Source organism: Cyanistes caeruleus, chromosome 1, assembly GCF_971803275.1.
Source record: "Cyanistes caeruleus chromosome 1, bCyaCae1.hap1.1, whole genome shotgun sequence".
Taxonomy (NCBI): Eukaryota; Metazoa; Chordata; class Aves; order Passeriformes; family Paridae; genus Cyanistes; species Cyanistes caeruleus.
In genome coordinates, this window is record NC_141701.1 from 39540361 (window position 1) to 39557863 (window position 17503).

Here is a 17503-nt window from a genome sequence, read left to right on the forward strand (position 1 = left end):
GAAGACAGAGGAGACAGTACTCTGCAATTTGCTACAAATAAGGCAGTCCAAAAACTGAAGTGTGTTAAAAGCCTGATCAAGTCCCACAATGTACAAAGATTTCAATCGGTTTCAAAGACAGCTTGCCTGAATTCAAAGAGTCTGGCTCTGAAGAGTTAAGTGTCTTTTGATGAAGCGTCACAGTAAATAAGAAAACACAGTCAAAATCAGGATGAAGTAATAATCTCAAATAAATTGGGCTTTTACAGCCATCATCCAAAATGCTGCACACAACCCTTTAGCATCGTTTCAAAACCTTGCCATTTACATTTCTCTAGGTAAGAAAAACATAAAGCTGTTATTTCCTTTGTTGATATTACATTAAAACAGACCTTCTCATCATTTTCTTTTTTTGGTTTCACCTCCTCTACTTACATTTCATTCTACTGAAAGAAACTGAAATCTGACATGCCATTTTCCCCTTGTTATTCATCTAGGCTTGTGCTTATAGTTGGAAAAGATTGTTTTCATAGAAGCATGAAGCTGATCAGGTTCAGGTTGATAATTTTCTGTCCCAGGAAAAAGCATACAGCTTTCTGTCTCTAAACGTAATGGTCCAGATCATTCTTCTCAGTAAAAAGAAAATGAAGGAAAGAAATACACTGGAAAATTCATATCTGTAAAGCTCTCAGTCCTCAGCAAATGGCAGAATTGAGAGTGCCTGTGCAAGATTACTTATCCCTTGTGTATTGATAATATATGATCACAAGCTATTCTCTCTGAAAGATTCCTGCCTCAAAGTGTGCTCAGGAGGATGACAGATTTTCAGTATCTCTTTTTATCTTCATTATCTTTATGACTCTATGCATTATTTACTGCAACTACCCAAAGAGCTCAGTGAAACAGAACTGATTTCCCCAGTGACTTCACCTTTGCACATCTCCCATAGCACCCTGGTTTTCTGCAACTGCTTAATCTCTTTCTTGAAAGACCATCTGCATAATATTTCAATTTACCTACATAGTTGAAGCACAGAGTTTACTGCCAAAAGCTGTCAAAGATGCAAAGTGGTGTGGGTGCTCAACTGAGAAACAGAGGGGTTAATTTACTGAAATATTTAGCATTTCAAAGAGCTTACTAGGTGCAGAGCAGAATTCTATTTGAACTCAGTTACAGCTATGGTTGTTCAGAAAAGTTAAACTGGTTATGCAGCAATACATAAGCATGAAAAACATGGTCACTCAGGAAAGTTTTAATTTAAGCAATTTGCCCAATATAATGCAGAATGTCATGGCAGGGATGAAATCAAGTTGTTCAAGTCAGCATTCCACTATCCCTATATAAATGATATATCCCAGTCCCTGCTCTGCTGCTCCAAACAATCTACTGTCTTATTCACCCATTTCCATAACAAAGTGCACTTTGAACCATTCCCCTTAGCCCCAGAGTAAATAATATGCTGAACTGACTATCAATCAGGCTAAAATAATGCCCCCCAGAAAATTCCACTTAAATTCTACATTTTAATTTGAATAGAACTTTATCTCTCATACATTAGTAACAGCATAACATATTTATATTTTAGAACAGTATAGATTAATTTAAAGTTTCCCAGTAGGTTATGGCTAGCTTTAGCATTTTAGGTACTGCTTTTCATTTTGCAATTAAGTGTTCTACTAGCAGCTTGATACCACTGGTTACACATACAAGTGTTAATCCTCAATAGATCACAAAGAAAGAAACAGGCTCAAAAGAAGGTCACAAGAAGACTAGTGGCAGAGTTTACATTAAATTCAGTAGTTCCTGAAATTCAACCATATTGCTGAAAATCAGGATGATGTATATTTTACTTTTGGAAGAGCTTGAAGGTAATAAACTGAGAGAAAAAGTCTCAGTACTTTAAGTCTCTCCTGTAATTAATCACAATACTTTACTATTATACATTAAAAGAAATACAAAACAAACAGACCTACTAAGATCTGAAATCATGGAACAATTTCTGTATACTCATTTGGAGACAGCTGTAACTCATCATACTTTAAAAGGAAATATTTTAAATTCATAGGCAGCTTTTCTCACCATCTGAGGGTAGGCCCTCAAATAATTTCCCTTTTCCTGCCTATGTTTTCACTCATCCTATTAATCCCTGGGTCAAGTAGAAGTATATTTTCCTTAGCTCTTAAAAGTTATTTGGATAAACTTATGTGGTTTGCTTTATTATTGTTATTATTAGGAACCAGTATAAACCGTATACAGTTATTTAGCTATATTCATAAGGCTAAACAAATTGCTTTTCAGACTTACCATTCCTCTCTGAAATGTCACTGGTACACCAGTTTTCTGCAGAAGTCTTAGACCAGAATCCCCTCTTTTTCCATAGATACACAAATAAACTGCAGAATCTGTACCAGCTTGCTCCAAGTCACCAGTGTGGACATAAACATGGTATAAAACAACTTCCAAAAATAACCAAAAGAAAAAAATGCAAGTTATGTGTAATCACAATTAATTTTACTCACTATTACAGCTTAATGATGACAGTAAGTCTGATATGCAATTAATTTTCTGGAAGATACTCTCCAGAAATCAGTCAAACTATTTGCTTTTAAGATTGCTAGGACCACAATTTGGTTGGCATTAATACTGAAAACCAGGTAACCAATATATAAATAACTGTACACACATACTTGGATAGATAGGTTTTCCAGCTTCCACTACTGGAAGTTCACACAGAAATTCTCTATCATCACGATTCTTTGATAACCATGTGTTTGCTGGAAAATTCACTGTTTTCTTGCTCTTTAGATGTTGCAATATCACCTGAAGGAGAAGCAATTTCAACTGTGACTCAGTTCCAGTGCTTTGCTTCTCAACAGCAAAACATATCATTTTTTTTATTTTTTTTTTCTGTCTCAGAAAACAGTAACACAATCAGTAAATATGACATACAAAATTGCAGCGTAAAAATATTTTTATTTTGGCCACTACTGTGCAACAAACAAATCTGTAGTTGAAATTTGTGGGTTTGCCATTTGAAATGTCACCAAGTCTGGTTTCAGTGAGTAAAACATCTCTATGTAACACTGCCTGGAGGACTGGAGACTGAAAACCTTCTGGTAGATGCTGTTAAATGACACCAAGCTTTTGTAAGATGTAGAAAGATGGGCACAAATTTTTTATTTTAGAATGAAAACAGGATGAAACTCATCTTCTACATCCTTCTGAAATTCGACAATTAGAGGATACAATGGAATCTTAAATCAATTTATATTATCTTAGGCTCTTCTACAGCAAAACAAAAAACAACCTGTGTACCAGCACCACCCATATATTCTTAAGGTGGTTAGAATTCCAATTTCTAGAGTTATTTTCTGCTGTACAGTAAGATAGCTGCCTTGTTTACTATAATTACAGCACTCTTTATTCTCTTTCATGAAAGCAGTTTTTGTAGGTCTTGAATTACAATACTTACTACAGGGTTTTTCCAGAGGTTTTGACTAAAGAAAGGAAATCATAAATTATCTTCCTGCAGTTGTGGTTTTGAATGTGTATATAATATGCATAAGCCTTGCAAATGAAATTATAACAACAATTACTCACATCCAAATTCTAACACTTAGGGGATCAGGGCAATAGATGTCTTTATCTGACTTTTCCAATAAAATATTATTTAAAGTAAAGTGAACACTGCTTGCAACACCAAAACATGTATTTATTCTAACATGAAATACTTAGGCAGCACTGATTCCTAATCTCTAATATTTATTGGCAGAGCCCCCCCTGCTGATTCATAATAGTTGCATGTATTAACTACTTTTTCAGAAAAACACAGCTTTCAATATGATTCATTTCTTGATGTGAAATGAAGTTTTTGAAATTCCTGGCTTACCCTATGAAATTTGGAACAAAATGTTAAAGAAATATTCTAACCATCAGGCTGGAAAGTGAGATTCCTGCAATCATTTGAGCAACTAAAATATTTATACTCACATTCAGTTTTACTACAGTCTCAGTTAAGACCTTTGGATTAAAGTAAAATCTAATATTATTGCCTACTTCTGATTGTCTAAATCAAGCTTTTTAAGATTACTCAAATGAAAAAGAATAAACTTGTCTCCTTTACAAATTCAGTATAAGAAACAGACAAAGAATTCTTATTCCAGTTCTGAAATAAATTTTACATGAGTGTCAGTGTTAGCAAGCATTTAGAACAAATTTAGTATGGTGAAAATCCCTAAATATCAAAAGGAAAAACAGAAATAAAACAAAACAAAAAAGAAGAATTAATTCACCAAGTAATAAAAAAAAAAAAGGCAGCTTTCTTTTCACTGAAAATATTCATAATTATGAGGACTGGTGGGGCCTATTATAACTTACTTAGTTTACCTTTCAGAAAATTTTTTTCATTCCTTGCAAGTTGTTGTCATGGAATGATTGCTGCTCCATCATTTTCAAATTTTCAGAGCTGGAATTTAAAGCTGGAACCTCCCTAACACACACTGAAGAGTACAGAAATACCAAAGAGTATGGCAAATTTTCAGAAACCAAAACTTGGTCAAACACATCATTACAATAAAATTGCTGTCTGAAGGAATTAGGAATAATTGCAAAATAATCCTGCATATTTTCATCCCTTAGGAGATGAATTATATCAGTGTTTTTGTCATCTTTAAAGCAATCCTAGAATACAAATCAGTAAGAATTTATCCAAACCAGCATTTACTGATTCATAAACCTATGTCTTTATGAAAAGATGGGCCTTTAGTTCATGTAAAAATTAATAAAATGGGAACAAAATCACCATAAAAGTCTCACCCTTCCTAAGTTCCACTCAGGTTGGTCATTTGGTAATCCATCAAGTTCAATTCTTATCTTGTAGATATTCCCAATGTTGTTCATTTTAACCTGAATAAAGTCAGAACAGTACAATATATTACTACATAAAATTACATCATTATCTTTTCAATAGATTCTAAATTTATCTGAGCCATTGTAGTATCTGAGTGCTCAGGAACAAAACATGATATTTGATTGTAGATTTGAAGTTACAGAATTCAGAGAGAGCACTGCTTCTGTTTTAGTCAAGCAGATTACTGTATGATCCCCAGGTTGACCAGATTACAGCCTAGTGGAATCACATTTCTTGCCAGGAGAAGATTTGGCAGGTGTTTGAACTCTTCCAAGTTCCAGGAGTAAAAAAAGTTGGTGAGGGTTGTTCGTAAGAGCAATGAGCAATACAAAATTACATCCTCTGACTACGAGTCACAAATCTTTCATAATTCTGCAGTTAGATTACCATAAACCCTATTATATCAACATGAAGGATATGAAATTTTGGAGACTTTAAAGAATAGCTCCCAAAAGCTGACAGAACATCTGCAAAACTTCAGAAGTCACTGATGCCATCTTTGCCTTCTGACTATGATTCGCATACATTTGCACTTTCAAGCATTATGTATGCTCTTACTTATAAAAACTAGTCTATGCAACCTATCTTCAAAACTTTAAATGAACCCTCACTTATCTAGGGTTCATCTTAAGTTTAACCACTATTTAAAGCAAGCAAAAATAATTTTAGGTCATATGTAATGTACCTTTAGGAAAGGAAGAGTAATGTGTTATTATGCTATTTCTCAAATAATAACTGTGTTCATAAAAGGTTGGTAACAGCCTATTCCTTTTCACCATTTACATCCAAAAAGCTATTTCAATTGTACAAAAATTATTTTTGTACTTTTTTTGTATTATTTTTCTCGTAGAAACACCTACTAGTATATTATCCACTCATACTTTACCTTCATTAACAAAAGCACTCTTCTCACTTTAGATGCCAGAATTACCTCATTTCCTGTATCAGCTTTTGTATCTTTTTGCAAGAAAATTTTTAGTTATAGTCACAGCATTGCCACATTTTAGCTAAAGAAAAAACTTTTACTCTGGATTTCCTGAACACTGAATTACAGATTGAATGGTTGTTTGAGACAGAATCTGTGGCTTTCACACATGTTATTTATATTGGCATAGTTGTTACATCAACCTGAATTCCATTAACCAAATAAATGTGAGCACCAGGCTTGCAACACTGATGTGACAATTTAGTTTCTTTCTTTTCCATTGGCTTAAGAGAATAACTTTGCTTTGCTCTGCTGAGTCATATCCTTGCTTATGCTGCATAATATTCCCCTCTAAGAGTAGTTCTATTGGAGGTAACCTGGAGACTTTGGGATTAAAGTAGTAAAGCAGCAGTAAAGTATGGGAATATATTCAGTTTGAATGCAGAACAAAACCGCTGTTGTCTTTCCCCCCATTTCACAAACTAACCTACTTCTCAAGTAATATGGAATATTGTCTTCACATTCACAGAGCTGGTGTTCCCTGCACATACAGGGCTACTGTGTCTATTCTGTTTATTCCAATAAATCCCTCTTCAGACATTTAGTTAACAAAGAAAAAAGGTTGCACATAATTTCATGTATCAATACAAAACAAAATGTAGTAGACAAAGTCAGAATGCAAGGGTGTTTTCTACCTAAAACACGCATAGGTCTTCCAGAAGAAATGCTCTGGTTGTCTTGATTTTTCTCATGCACCATCTCCAGAATGATTAAACAGGCAATGAAAACTCACTTGGGTGAGTCATATGATATCATATGAAACGGTTTTCAATTCTTAAGTTGGTTCTACTCAAATTTTTCATAGTTGCACATGTTACTGATAAATGAAAGTTTAAAGAACTTCAAACTGATTCCCAATTTCTGGATTATTTCAGCCTTTCAGAAGCCACTTTCTTCCTAAAACTCCTGTCCAGAGCTATGATTAAACTGATTGCTTTAAAAATAAAATTTGGTATCCTCTGTTCTAGAATATATCAGTGAAAACACAGATGTTCAAAGACAGAAATGGTAAGAAGAAGGTATAACATTTTTTTACGTCTTAAATTCCTATTGTCATTTCAAGACCTATCCTGTTAAACAAGTACAGGATAAAGTTTAAAGTGAAAAGGAGGAGAAGGAGCTCTTACTCATTGGCTTTTCCTTTGTGGATTTATCCACTGCAGACTAAAGAGCCAAAAGCACTTCAGTGACATTTGCTCTTTCATGCCTGAAAGCAATAGTGTCAAAGTGATGTAAAAAATCCTAGTAGTAGCCCCAGGTGCTGAGAAAAAGATCCTGCTCTCTCACAAGATCAATATCTGCAGCACACAGCCATAATGGGGCACATCCATTGTAGAGAAGAAAAACTGGTCCATCTCTTCTGAACATATGGATTAACTTTGCAAACATGCCATTATCTAACATCACTTATAAATTATTTACTAATTAGGAGAACAGGATTCCCTGTGGATCATAATCTATAGCCTATATGTTTAGAAAATTATGGTAGGTTATCTCCCTGCCTATGCCCTATTCATAGACAGTATTATTATTATTATTATTAATATCATTGACAGTAGCAATCTTGGATTGTGCTAAGATTGCATTAGAAGAGTTTATGAGTCCAGAAAAAAAATCATGAAACATATAACTTGTGCTTTAGCTACTGAAGACAACAGTGTTAGATGCATCTCAGACAGAGATTTAAGAAAAACAGAAATCTTAGCTCCTTTGCTAATTTCCTCTCAGCCTACCTGGACATAATTTCCCTATTAAAATAGAGGTGGGGTTATTCTTAAATAAAAGCAGAAACCCTTCTGTTTTCACAAGATGGTAGCACATAGATTTCATTGGACTTTTAGTTATTCCACAGGTAAACATTTCTGGAATTTTGGTCACTTATAATACGGCAGCCCTAAAATGGGTTTTCTTCTTTAATTGAACAACTTCCATAGCATACATTTTATAGTATGCTTTGAAAACTGTATGCTGGAAAATTTAATTGCTAAAGATCCCTAAATAATATGCAAGTCTTTTATCAGACATTGTTTGTTTCAGAATGAATAGTTTTTAACGCTAGTCTCAAATCAATAGCCTTAAAGAAATCAATTTACTTCTGCAGTTGTTCCATTTGATCTTCTATATGAGGGAGGAGGTCTAAAAGAAAGATTATATCTTCTGTTGCTTACTATAAATAACAAGCTGATTTAACACAGAATTCATGGAGATTAGATACAGATTAATTTTATGCAGTAAATACAGGAAAAAACCCATTTCTTCTTTTCACATGACAGGATAATCCTTGGAAAGATACCTACTAAAATAATGTTCTTAGCCTTCATTAGCTACCTGAAATTCATCTTCCTGCCTGGGAAAAAACATCTGCTTCCTGTTGTCCTTGCCAAGAGTTATTGGTCCAGTTAATCCTCTGTCTCCATATATCCAAAGAGCAACACTTGCTTCAGTTCCTGCATTTCCTGTCAGTATTGACACTTTCCATTCATCATCTGAAGGAAGGGGACACTCACCACCTTGGGGATTTCTCATTTCCTCTGTGAAATACAGAACGTTAGTGGAAGATGAAAATTGACATGAAACTGCCAGCTGCTGTTGTAACTTCAGCACATAAAGAGGCCATAACAGCAGGGAGGTCGTATTTTTTCATGGCAAGTGAGATAGTCTGAAAAGATTGATTTATGTTTCTTGTCTAGACCAAAATGTACTGATTAGTTGAGCTACAAGAATCAGCTGGAAAAGAACAAGTTATCTCTCACTCGTGCTATCATCATATTCTTTGTATGTATTCTGGAGCAGACTAAGGATGTTATGGTGCAGAGCTTTGACCATTAAATTGACATTTCTGGTTCCTTAGTGTGACATTTAGAAACAAGTAGAATTTCTCCTCTAATGCCTTGTGTTGGGACATTGTTAGCAGGCTCACGCGTCTGGGAATACAGACAATTTTCATTTCAAATTAAAATTAAAAAAAAATCAGGAAATTAACATTCTTCAATTTAAATATCAACTAAATACTGCAAAAAACAAACAGACAAACAAACAAACAAAAAATCACCTCAATATAGCCTTGCCCAACCATACTTATGCAGTGCCATCATTTGGATCAAGGCATGCTCTGTATGAATGAGACAATAGCAACACAGTTGCACTTTGTGAATAAATTTCACAGCTCTAATGGCTGAGCAAATATAATTTTGTAAAACACAAGCTTCACTTTAGAAGAGCACCTAGTGATCTTCCAACTACCCTTAAGAGAAATATACATACATGCAGAGACATCAAATGACACCTCTGCACAGGAGATATCAAAAAAAACAGACTCTATTAGGGCAAAGGAATTAAATTTTGTTTAATTTAACCAAAGTGAAATTTACAAACATCAGATGTCTGGAACACTGCTTTTCAATAATGGGACCACTGAACATAGAACTCTCTCCAAAAGAGGGAATTGTTGCTGCCAGAAATTTATAGTCTGTTCTTACACAAGAAGCAGTTATAAGTCCCAAGTTTGAAAAGATGAACCTACACATTGCCAATATACAGTGTCATCCAGGGATACCCAAATTTTTCACATGAGAACTTTCCATGTGACTACAAGAAGAATTTTTAATATGCCACCAACATGAATTTGTTGAGGAATTCCCAATGAATCACTGTGGATGTTTCTGCTGCAAAAGTTATATAGTGGTATTAGAGTCCTTTCCTTTTTTATTTGTTTGATTAAAATACTGTATTGGGTTTCTCTGGATGCCCTTACATCAAAGGAAATAAAAACCAAACACCCAAACACCCAACCAAACAAAATCAAACCAAAACTAGACAGAAAAAAAGGTGACACAAAAGATATCACCACCAGCAGCAGTTTTTTCTTAAAAGTTGTACTCAAAAGGAATTTTACAGCTGGTTGGACCACCAGGTTATCCTATACTTAAATCAACATGGTAACTAAAACACCAAAAGTGAATTTTGATCCACTAGCATTGATCTGTTAACTGATGTGAAATATTAACACAAGGAATTGCAAAGGACTTATGATCCAGTACAAAGTTTTATAATAAATAAGAACTGACTTCTGGAATCACAGAAAATTTAGCACTGGTAAAGATTATAACATTTGGTTAATCAATTTTTAAGAAATTCAGAAGTGGAGTAGCATGACTTTTACAGCAGTGCCTCTAACAGTAATAGTAAGACTTTGGAATGGTCATAGTGATTTAGCATTATTGTCATAATAATGGCTGGTTTTATTGTATTCCTTGTCATGACTGAGCAAGTTATTCTGAAAGGAAAAAGAAAATCCACACCCCAAAAATAAAGCAACAGGCAAACATTTAGAGTTTACCTGCCTAATAATTTAATTACACTTGTCTTTCAGTGCCTGAAAGAACTATAACAAAGTAATTGCTTTGGTATGATAAATATTTTTGAGAACTTGCCTATACAATTTTCTGCAACTGTAGTTACCTAACTTCTCACCTGTAACTTTGAAAACTAGCTCTAGATAGCTAGAGTTCCTTCCAGCTATCTAAAACCACAACTTTTTTACAGCAAAGTGATTAAAATGTTCATAAAATGCAGATACTCAAGAAACATAAGGAATCCCATGCTGCTTCTAAGCACTTGCTTAGGACAAGAACTCCACACTTGGGCAGTTGCAACCCAAAACAGTTACTGCACCTCTTGGAACAATTATAATGCACAAACAATTCACAGGCTTGGAATGCTTTGGGCCTCGTAAATTCTTGGCTCTTGTTACAAATGGAAATAAGTAGCATTGATTTGCTACAGGCTAAAAATATTCCAGTCTGAAAAGAGGATTTGATTGTTGCCCTGCATTACTCATGGGATTTTACACACTTCATGATACCATGCTGCAAATCTATTGTGACAAAAATTAATTCTAATAGGCCTGCATGAGAATGATGAAGTCAGAACCTTTCCCACAATTTCACAGAAAGAACTTTTTTTTCAATTTACTTACTTATCCTAAATACAATAGAAAAAGAAAATTATCTTGTCTCAGAAGACCATATGATTGAGTGACACTTTTAAAATGAACTATCAGGAAAACTAATCTCTGGAGCAGAAGTTTGTGCAATAAAGTTGATGTATTTTTATTACACCTGTGTATGTCATCATTTCCAGTGTTATCTGAGGTGGAAATGAGATCACATTTTTATTTGTATCTTATAAGTAAAATACATTAAAAAATTAATAGCAATTAATAATACCAGACATACAGGAAAAGAATGTGGAGGATATAGAGAGCATTTCTCAGAGATACACTTAGTTAATACCAAACCACAGAGGTGTTCTCAAGGTCACAGGCTGCATTTGTGTCATGGAAACTAATGATGTCTGAGCTTTTAAGTGGAAGCTGAGACCTGACATCATCTCTGTACAGTGAAAGAAGTTTCTTGAGGAGCACTGCAATGGGAAAAGTCCCAAATGCTGTAGCATGGTTTTCAGTTTAATGTATCCTTAATCAATTATTATTTGTGGAAAGAAAAACCAAAACACATCTACTAGACACAGGCATAAAAGTGAGGGTCTGGTCAGCCTAAGACTTATCTGCTCTGAGTCTGCCTGCAAAGCCTACTGCTGGATTGTACACTCAGTACAAGCATCACCCTTTTCCAAATATTAACTGGGAGTGAAAAATAGAAAATGACAATTTAGTGAATATCAGTTTAAAACTTAAGGCTCACCTGTACATGTCATATGTTGAATGAAAAGCATCTAACTAAAAAACGATCATTTTATTTGAAAGACAGAGTAGCTTTGATATTTCTATTCATTTTCCATAAGCAGAATCTATATTTATGAATGCCAGAAAAACTACTTAAAAAGTGCTATAGACTCTATGTAACCAATTTCACGGCAGATATTGCTTCTATAAAAAGATCCTTTGTATCCAACCCTAAAAACATCCAGCTTCTTTGAAAACAGGGCTGATGGCTTGTGCATTGTTGCCATGGGTTTCAGACACAGCATATCTGCTGACATCCCACCATACTTTGGGAAGGCTTTCTGACACAATGATACAAGGTTAAGTCTGATAGATCAGAAATCGGGTGTTTTGAGCTAAAAATGGAAAAAAGAATTAAGTATTTATAGTGATTCACACCTATGCTTGAAATTTAACCAGAATACTTTGGCTGAATTGAATTTAATTAAAATCCTGCCTGATACTTCCCATTATACCCTATGAACAAGGGTGCCAGATGTGATGTCTTGTTCACACAGCCAAACTTTTCATGTACGCTTTGAAACAGTCTGAGGATCAAGCTTGAAATCAAATCAGCAACCCACCTGAATTGTTTGCTACATAAATGCCTTTGAGAATACCTGTAATTGAGTAAGCATGTCTCTCGTACTGGAAGTTGCAATATAATCTTGTCTTTAAAGCCCTTGCAAAGTATCAGACATTTTTCCACCCTGCAAATGTGCCTCCATGTGCTGTTTGCAGCTCAGTAGTTTCCATTTACCTCACCTGCTTTTTATGGTGATATGACATGATTCAGACTGTCAGGGTCTTTGGATAGATTAAAATAAGAGATTCAGGAAGCTAGCATGATCATCCCCACTATTTAAGAGATATATCAGACCCTGTTTTGTTTAGTTATCTTAGTTTGATTACTAGGAATCTGAATATTCAAAAAATTCTTGGTTTAGACCATTTATGCAATTTCTTTAGCTAAAGATAAAACATTTTTTTTCTAGGAAAAAAGCCTACTAGACCATGACTCCAGAAGCATGACCAGAACATTATCTACTCCTACTTGCCAAAACACAGGTATAGATGTAGCATGCAGTGCATCAAAACCTTCCTATCTCTTCCAGTAAACCATAAAGCTGAAAACATGAGTGTGAGAGCATAAATGAGAAATACTCCATTCTTTCAGTGAGCCTTAGATAGGGTTCTGCACCATATCAACCTCTTAATTTCCACAGAAACATTCAATCAATAAGTTACTACTTAATTTTTTTTTTAAATGCTGATTGTTGCCTTATCAATAAACCACATTCCAATGCTGCTTTTAGAAAAAGAGTGATTGACAATGTATTTTATGTATTGTATTTGTGTGCATAATTCAATGACCAATAAAAATCAATAAATCAATTCAATAAAAAGCCATTCACTGTCCTTCCTGAGGTGAATCTCTGCAAACACGTACAGAGGACAAGCATAAAACAACACACCACAGCTGGTTTGTAAACTCTCACTTACTTGAGGGTGGGGGAGTTGAAGGCCTTTGAGGTTCTGGCTCCTGGGCTTTTCCTGGTTGGAATGGAGATTCTCTGAACTCTTTCTTCTCTTGTTTGAGTGCTGCAGATGTTCCCATAGGCTTTTCCCGGCCAACTAAAACAATGAAATGTGAAATCTGTGTCAAGCTAGAAGAAATTTGGTGTTTCTTTCTCAGAAGCAAGCAACAGATCTCACAGTTGTTCCACACAACACACATAAAAATCTTTATTGTTAGCAAAATGCTACAAAAAATGGAAAAAAAAAACCCTGACATACCAATTAAAATCTGTTCAATGTTTTAAAAATCTAAGCAAAAATTTAACACTGATGTAGGAATAAAATGACTTGTTAAAATGTAACTTTCCCCAAAATAAGCTTCTCCACCCTTAAAATGTTTCCTTTCTTAACAGTGGAAATGCTGAAATGAAAACTGCTAGAGACCATTTTAATAATATAAATTGATATTTTTAATATGAAAATGTCAAAAAGGCAATATTTATTGCTTGCATAGAAAATATTAGCTCCTTTTTATGTTCCTTTTAGTGAGCAACACAGATTTAGAGGGGTTGAAGCCTGTGACACAGTAACATTTAGCTTTATTTAATGAATAAGCACTGTCTTGTTGAGAATTTCTACTGAAAACACTGCTCTTCCAAAAGGTAATAAAAATAATTTCCTCATTTCTACAAGGACACAGTGATCAAAATATTCCTATCACCCTGCAGCAAGCAGGGATGGAACAGCAAGGATGCGCTTACAGTGACTTTCGATCACAATACGCATGTAACAGTTAGTAAGAGTGGTTGTAGGTTTTGATACTCTTTTTGGAAAGTTTGTTCTGCTTGGAAAAAAATCTGACCAACCTCTCAATTGCAAACTGATGCTCATTTAGCCTTGTCATGATTTTTTTCATTTCCTGATGTCTGTTGTCAAGTTCACCAGATAAGAATACATTTCCTGTAGAGTAGTTTCCTGCAGCTATCATCTAAGTCAGCTGGCTTTGGTAGCCACTTTTTCACTAAATTAAAAACTTTCTTCTCCTGATGGGGAAAAGACAAGCAGACTATCCAATGACAGTGATCCAGAGTGTGCTGAGACCCTGTTTCTGGGTCCTGGCTTGTTGAGTAGGTCAGCTCTCTACTGAGGAAACATTTTGGCTGCAATAGCTCTCAAATCTGACTATGGGACAGAGGAATGACATAATGAATATACTGGGTGGGGAGGACGATGTATTTCACATCACTAAAAAAGAAACTGAGCACTGCCAAGTAGGCCTTCTTGAAAGTCTACTAATTCTCCTATGAAATTGGGAAAAAGTGTGATAGAGTTGGAAGCAAGACATCTTACAGGCTTCCAAAATCTGTGGCCAGAATGGGGAATACACCCAGGAAGCCATCAATACCATCTTTATATTGTCCATTATTTCAATTCTCATTTTCAAAAGCTTAGTAGTAAAACAATTGACAACTACTATATCATTATCATTATTATTATCATTATTATTATCAATTAGAAAGGAATTAAGTTAACTGAATATGTAGGAGAAATTAAGTGTGTTTACAATAAAATTTTCAGTTTTAAAACTACTAAAACACAAGGGAAACTGTGTCAATGTATCTTTTACACTATTGCTTTGAATTTTGTCAGTTAAAAGTATTAATTACTATGTAAATCCATAGGCTGTTGAGAAATCACTTACATTTGATGACCTGTGGGTAGAAGAAGATATTTCTCTCCCCAGTGTTAACAACTGGTTTAGTCTGGCCATCTGGCAGAAGACCAACATATATCCCTTTATTTCGCACTGATTCCAGACTCACAGATCCAGTTTCCAAATTATTCTCAATTTTAAAATGACAGTATTCATCACCTGTGCCCTAAGAAATTGAAAACAGAAACATGAATTCAACAATTGAATTAATGTAACTAGAGGATGTTTCTTAAGTCTTAATTATTACTACTTTCCAGTAATACTTCAGATTAACTTTACATTCTTCACAACATGCTACATTACTACACACATAGAGACATACCTGTACCTAATCCCTTTTTAATCCTTTAACCAGCAAAACTAATCACATAAGTCAGGGAAGTGAAAGACCAAGTGAAAGCATTCTGATTTATGTTAGGATTTAGGCAAAGACTAGGATATATTCAAAGGAGTTTCCCACTTAAACAGTTTCCAGAGGATTAAGAAATGTGAAAATAGCTATTTTAGAACACATAGGATATTTCTATACAAATTTTATACATAGCACAGGTTTGCTAATGCCACATAATATAACATGTATTAAATAGATGTCACTTTTTTCCTCAGTTTCATAGCACTTTCAAGTTCAATCTCAAAACCTTTACCCAATGTCACTTTTTATCTGGACCTCCTGATCCACTGGTGGAACACTGCTGAAAAATAATATACTCACAAAGCCTAAATTCAAAATATGGATCAAGCATTTTAATCTTTGAAAGTGTACTGGAAGCAATGACAAAACTCTTATGGACCTCATATCTCAGTACTTATACAGCTTTATTTCATATTCAGTTGTCTTCAACTCCCAAATAAAAATTATGAAGGAATATTTCTCACATAAATGTGAGAAATATTAACTAAGATGACAAGAAAAACACTTTAAAAGTCAGGAAAATATACAGTTGTATATGTCTTAATTATTCTTTAATGGGTTTTATCTTCATCATCTATCTAGCAGTACATAAGTTTTAACTACATCCACATTCTCAATAGTTTAAAAATATAATCAGATCTTCACTGATTCAATCAATTACCAAACTAACACAACACCTTCTCTTGCTCTATTTTTCTATAGTTTCTGTGGCAAATGAAGGAAAAGATTTGAAACAAATTAAATCTGTGCAAAGTTTTATGTCATTTTTATCCAAGAAAATTAAAAAAGATTCTCTCCTATCACTGACAATTCACTCAAACTATCTGCAGAGGGAAATGCAAACAAGAATTGCTTACTGTTCCATCACACTGGTCATCTTTGATCTTCAGATACATTCTTGGTTTTTTCACACTTTCAAACATGCAGAGTCCAGAGCCAATTTTATGCACCTTCCAGTAGGATTCCTGCTGCTGCTGACCTGCTCCACTGCAGCTCCCATCAGGTCTAAGTGACAGAGCCTGGCAGAGACTTGTGTTGAGCAGAATGATGGCACCATGATGAAACACACCCTTTAGATCAGAAACAAAAAGTCCTCTGTGAACAGCACTCCTTTTCTCCGTATTAAATTTTGATACTGATGCTGCTCCTACTGTTTTGTTTTAAGCACTTATTCATGAATGTCCTTGTGTGAAAGATAAAAGAGTCAGTCTCAAGTAATTGAAGTATACCTCCAGTCTTTGGATATCTGCTGCTTTCTGTGCAGGCACTAACCAGAGCAGTGGAAATCCTTCCCTACTCTGCAGCATCCCTGCTTTTCCTCGCTCAGCAGCCCGGCACAACATCCAGAGCACAAGGAGAGTGGCAAATTAAGGAACTTGTCTCTTTTCAACAGCAGCTCTCGTGGGCTGCTTTTCCAAGGTCTGCTAGGAAGTTTAGGGTCTCATCCTGCCCGTGCTGCAGCCCAGCCTGTTTGCAGGTAGGAGCTGCGGTGTGGGCAGCGCTCTCCCGGGGCCAGCAGCGAGGGGAGCCCTCCCAGCTGCCGCCTACGCTTTAAATTGTTGTGGAGCTCCACCTCGTGGAACAGGATCCCCCTTTTAGCTCGCAAACCTCTGAAACTCGGCTAGAAATAATCCGCTTTCTAACTGCAGCTTGTGTAACTGAGAGTCTTCCTGATCTCCCTCTGCCCGCCTTACCTTGACGTGCACAACAAAGTCTTTGGAAAGCCCAGCGTAGCCTGACCTTTCATCGGCTACTTTGCCTTGGCGACTGAAAGCCACAGTGTGGCCTGGGTAGCTGGCTGACTCAAGGATGGCACAGCCGTCTGGTTGAAGGTGAACACGGAGCTCACAGCACGCCTTGTCTTTGCTCTAACATAGTCAAAGAAGGAAGAATAAATTATGCGAACTATATGGCAAAATCCAAACCTGAGAGTATCACAGTATTGTTCCTGTGTTGTTTGAATTCCCACAATCCTAGCAGCCTAGTAAAAAAATCTTTCCATTTTTCAGATTTGCGGTCCTAATAAGGACTGAAATTGTGGACCCTGTGGAATTTGGCAGAAACAGTTCATTGTAAGATGACACAGATCTGGCAATAATACAAAAGATACCTAGGTACTGCAGCTGGAGAGTGTGTCACAGCCTATAAAGATGGTAAAGAAGTATAAAAGTGACACAGACAGGAAATGAACCACAGTAACTCTTGGGCACCGGCCCATCTTTGGCATGGTTTCCTTTTCTGTTTGTCTTCATTCATTTATA

General features: G+C 35.4%; 1 protein-coding gene across 1 annotated transcript in view; it reads right to left on the minus strand.

Moving 5' to 3' along the window:
- The window catches only part of RP1 (RP1 axonemal microtubule associated), a 205012-nt gene that overhangs the window by 113794 nt on the left and 73715 nt on the right, over window positions 1-17503 (minus strand). Inside the window, exons 15-22 of the mRNA XM_086888036.1 lie at window positions 16937-17110; window positions 16100-16312; window positions 14819-14996; window positions 13102-13233; window positions 8202-8404; window positions 4795-4884; window positions 2667-2799; window positions 2284-2435 (exon numbers count right to left, since the gene is read on the minus strand). Coding sequence (XP_086744162.1) covers window positions 2284-2435; window positions 2667-2799; window positions 4795-4884; window positions 8202-8404; window positions 13102-13233; window positions 14819-14996; window positions 16100-16312; window positions 16937-17110 — 1275 coding nt within the window. The remainder of the gene's footprint in view (window positions 1-2283; window positions 2436-2666; window positions 2800-4794; window positions 4885-8201; window positions 8405-13101; window positions 13234-14818; window positions 14997-16099; window positions 16313-16936; window positions 17111-17503) is intronic.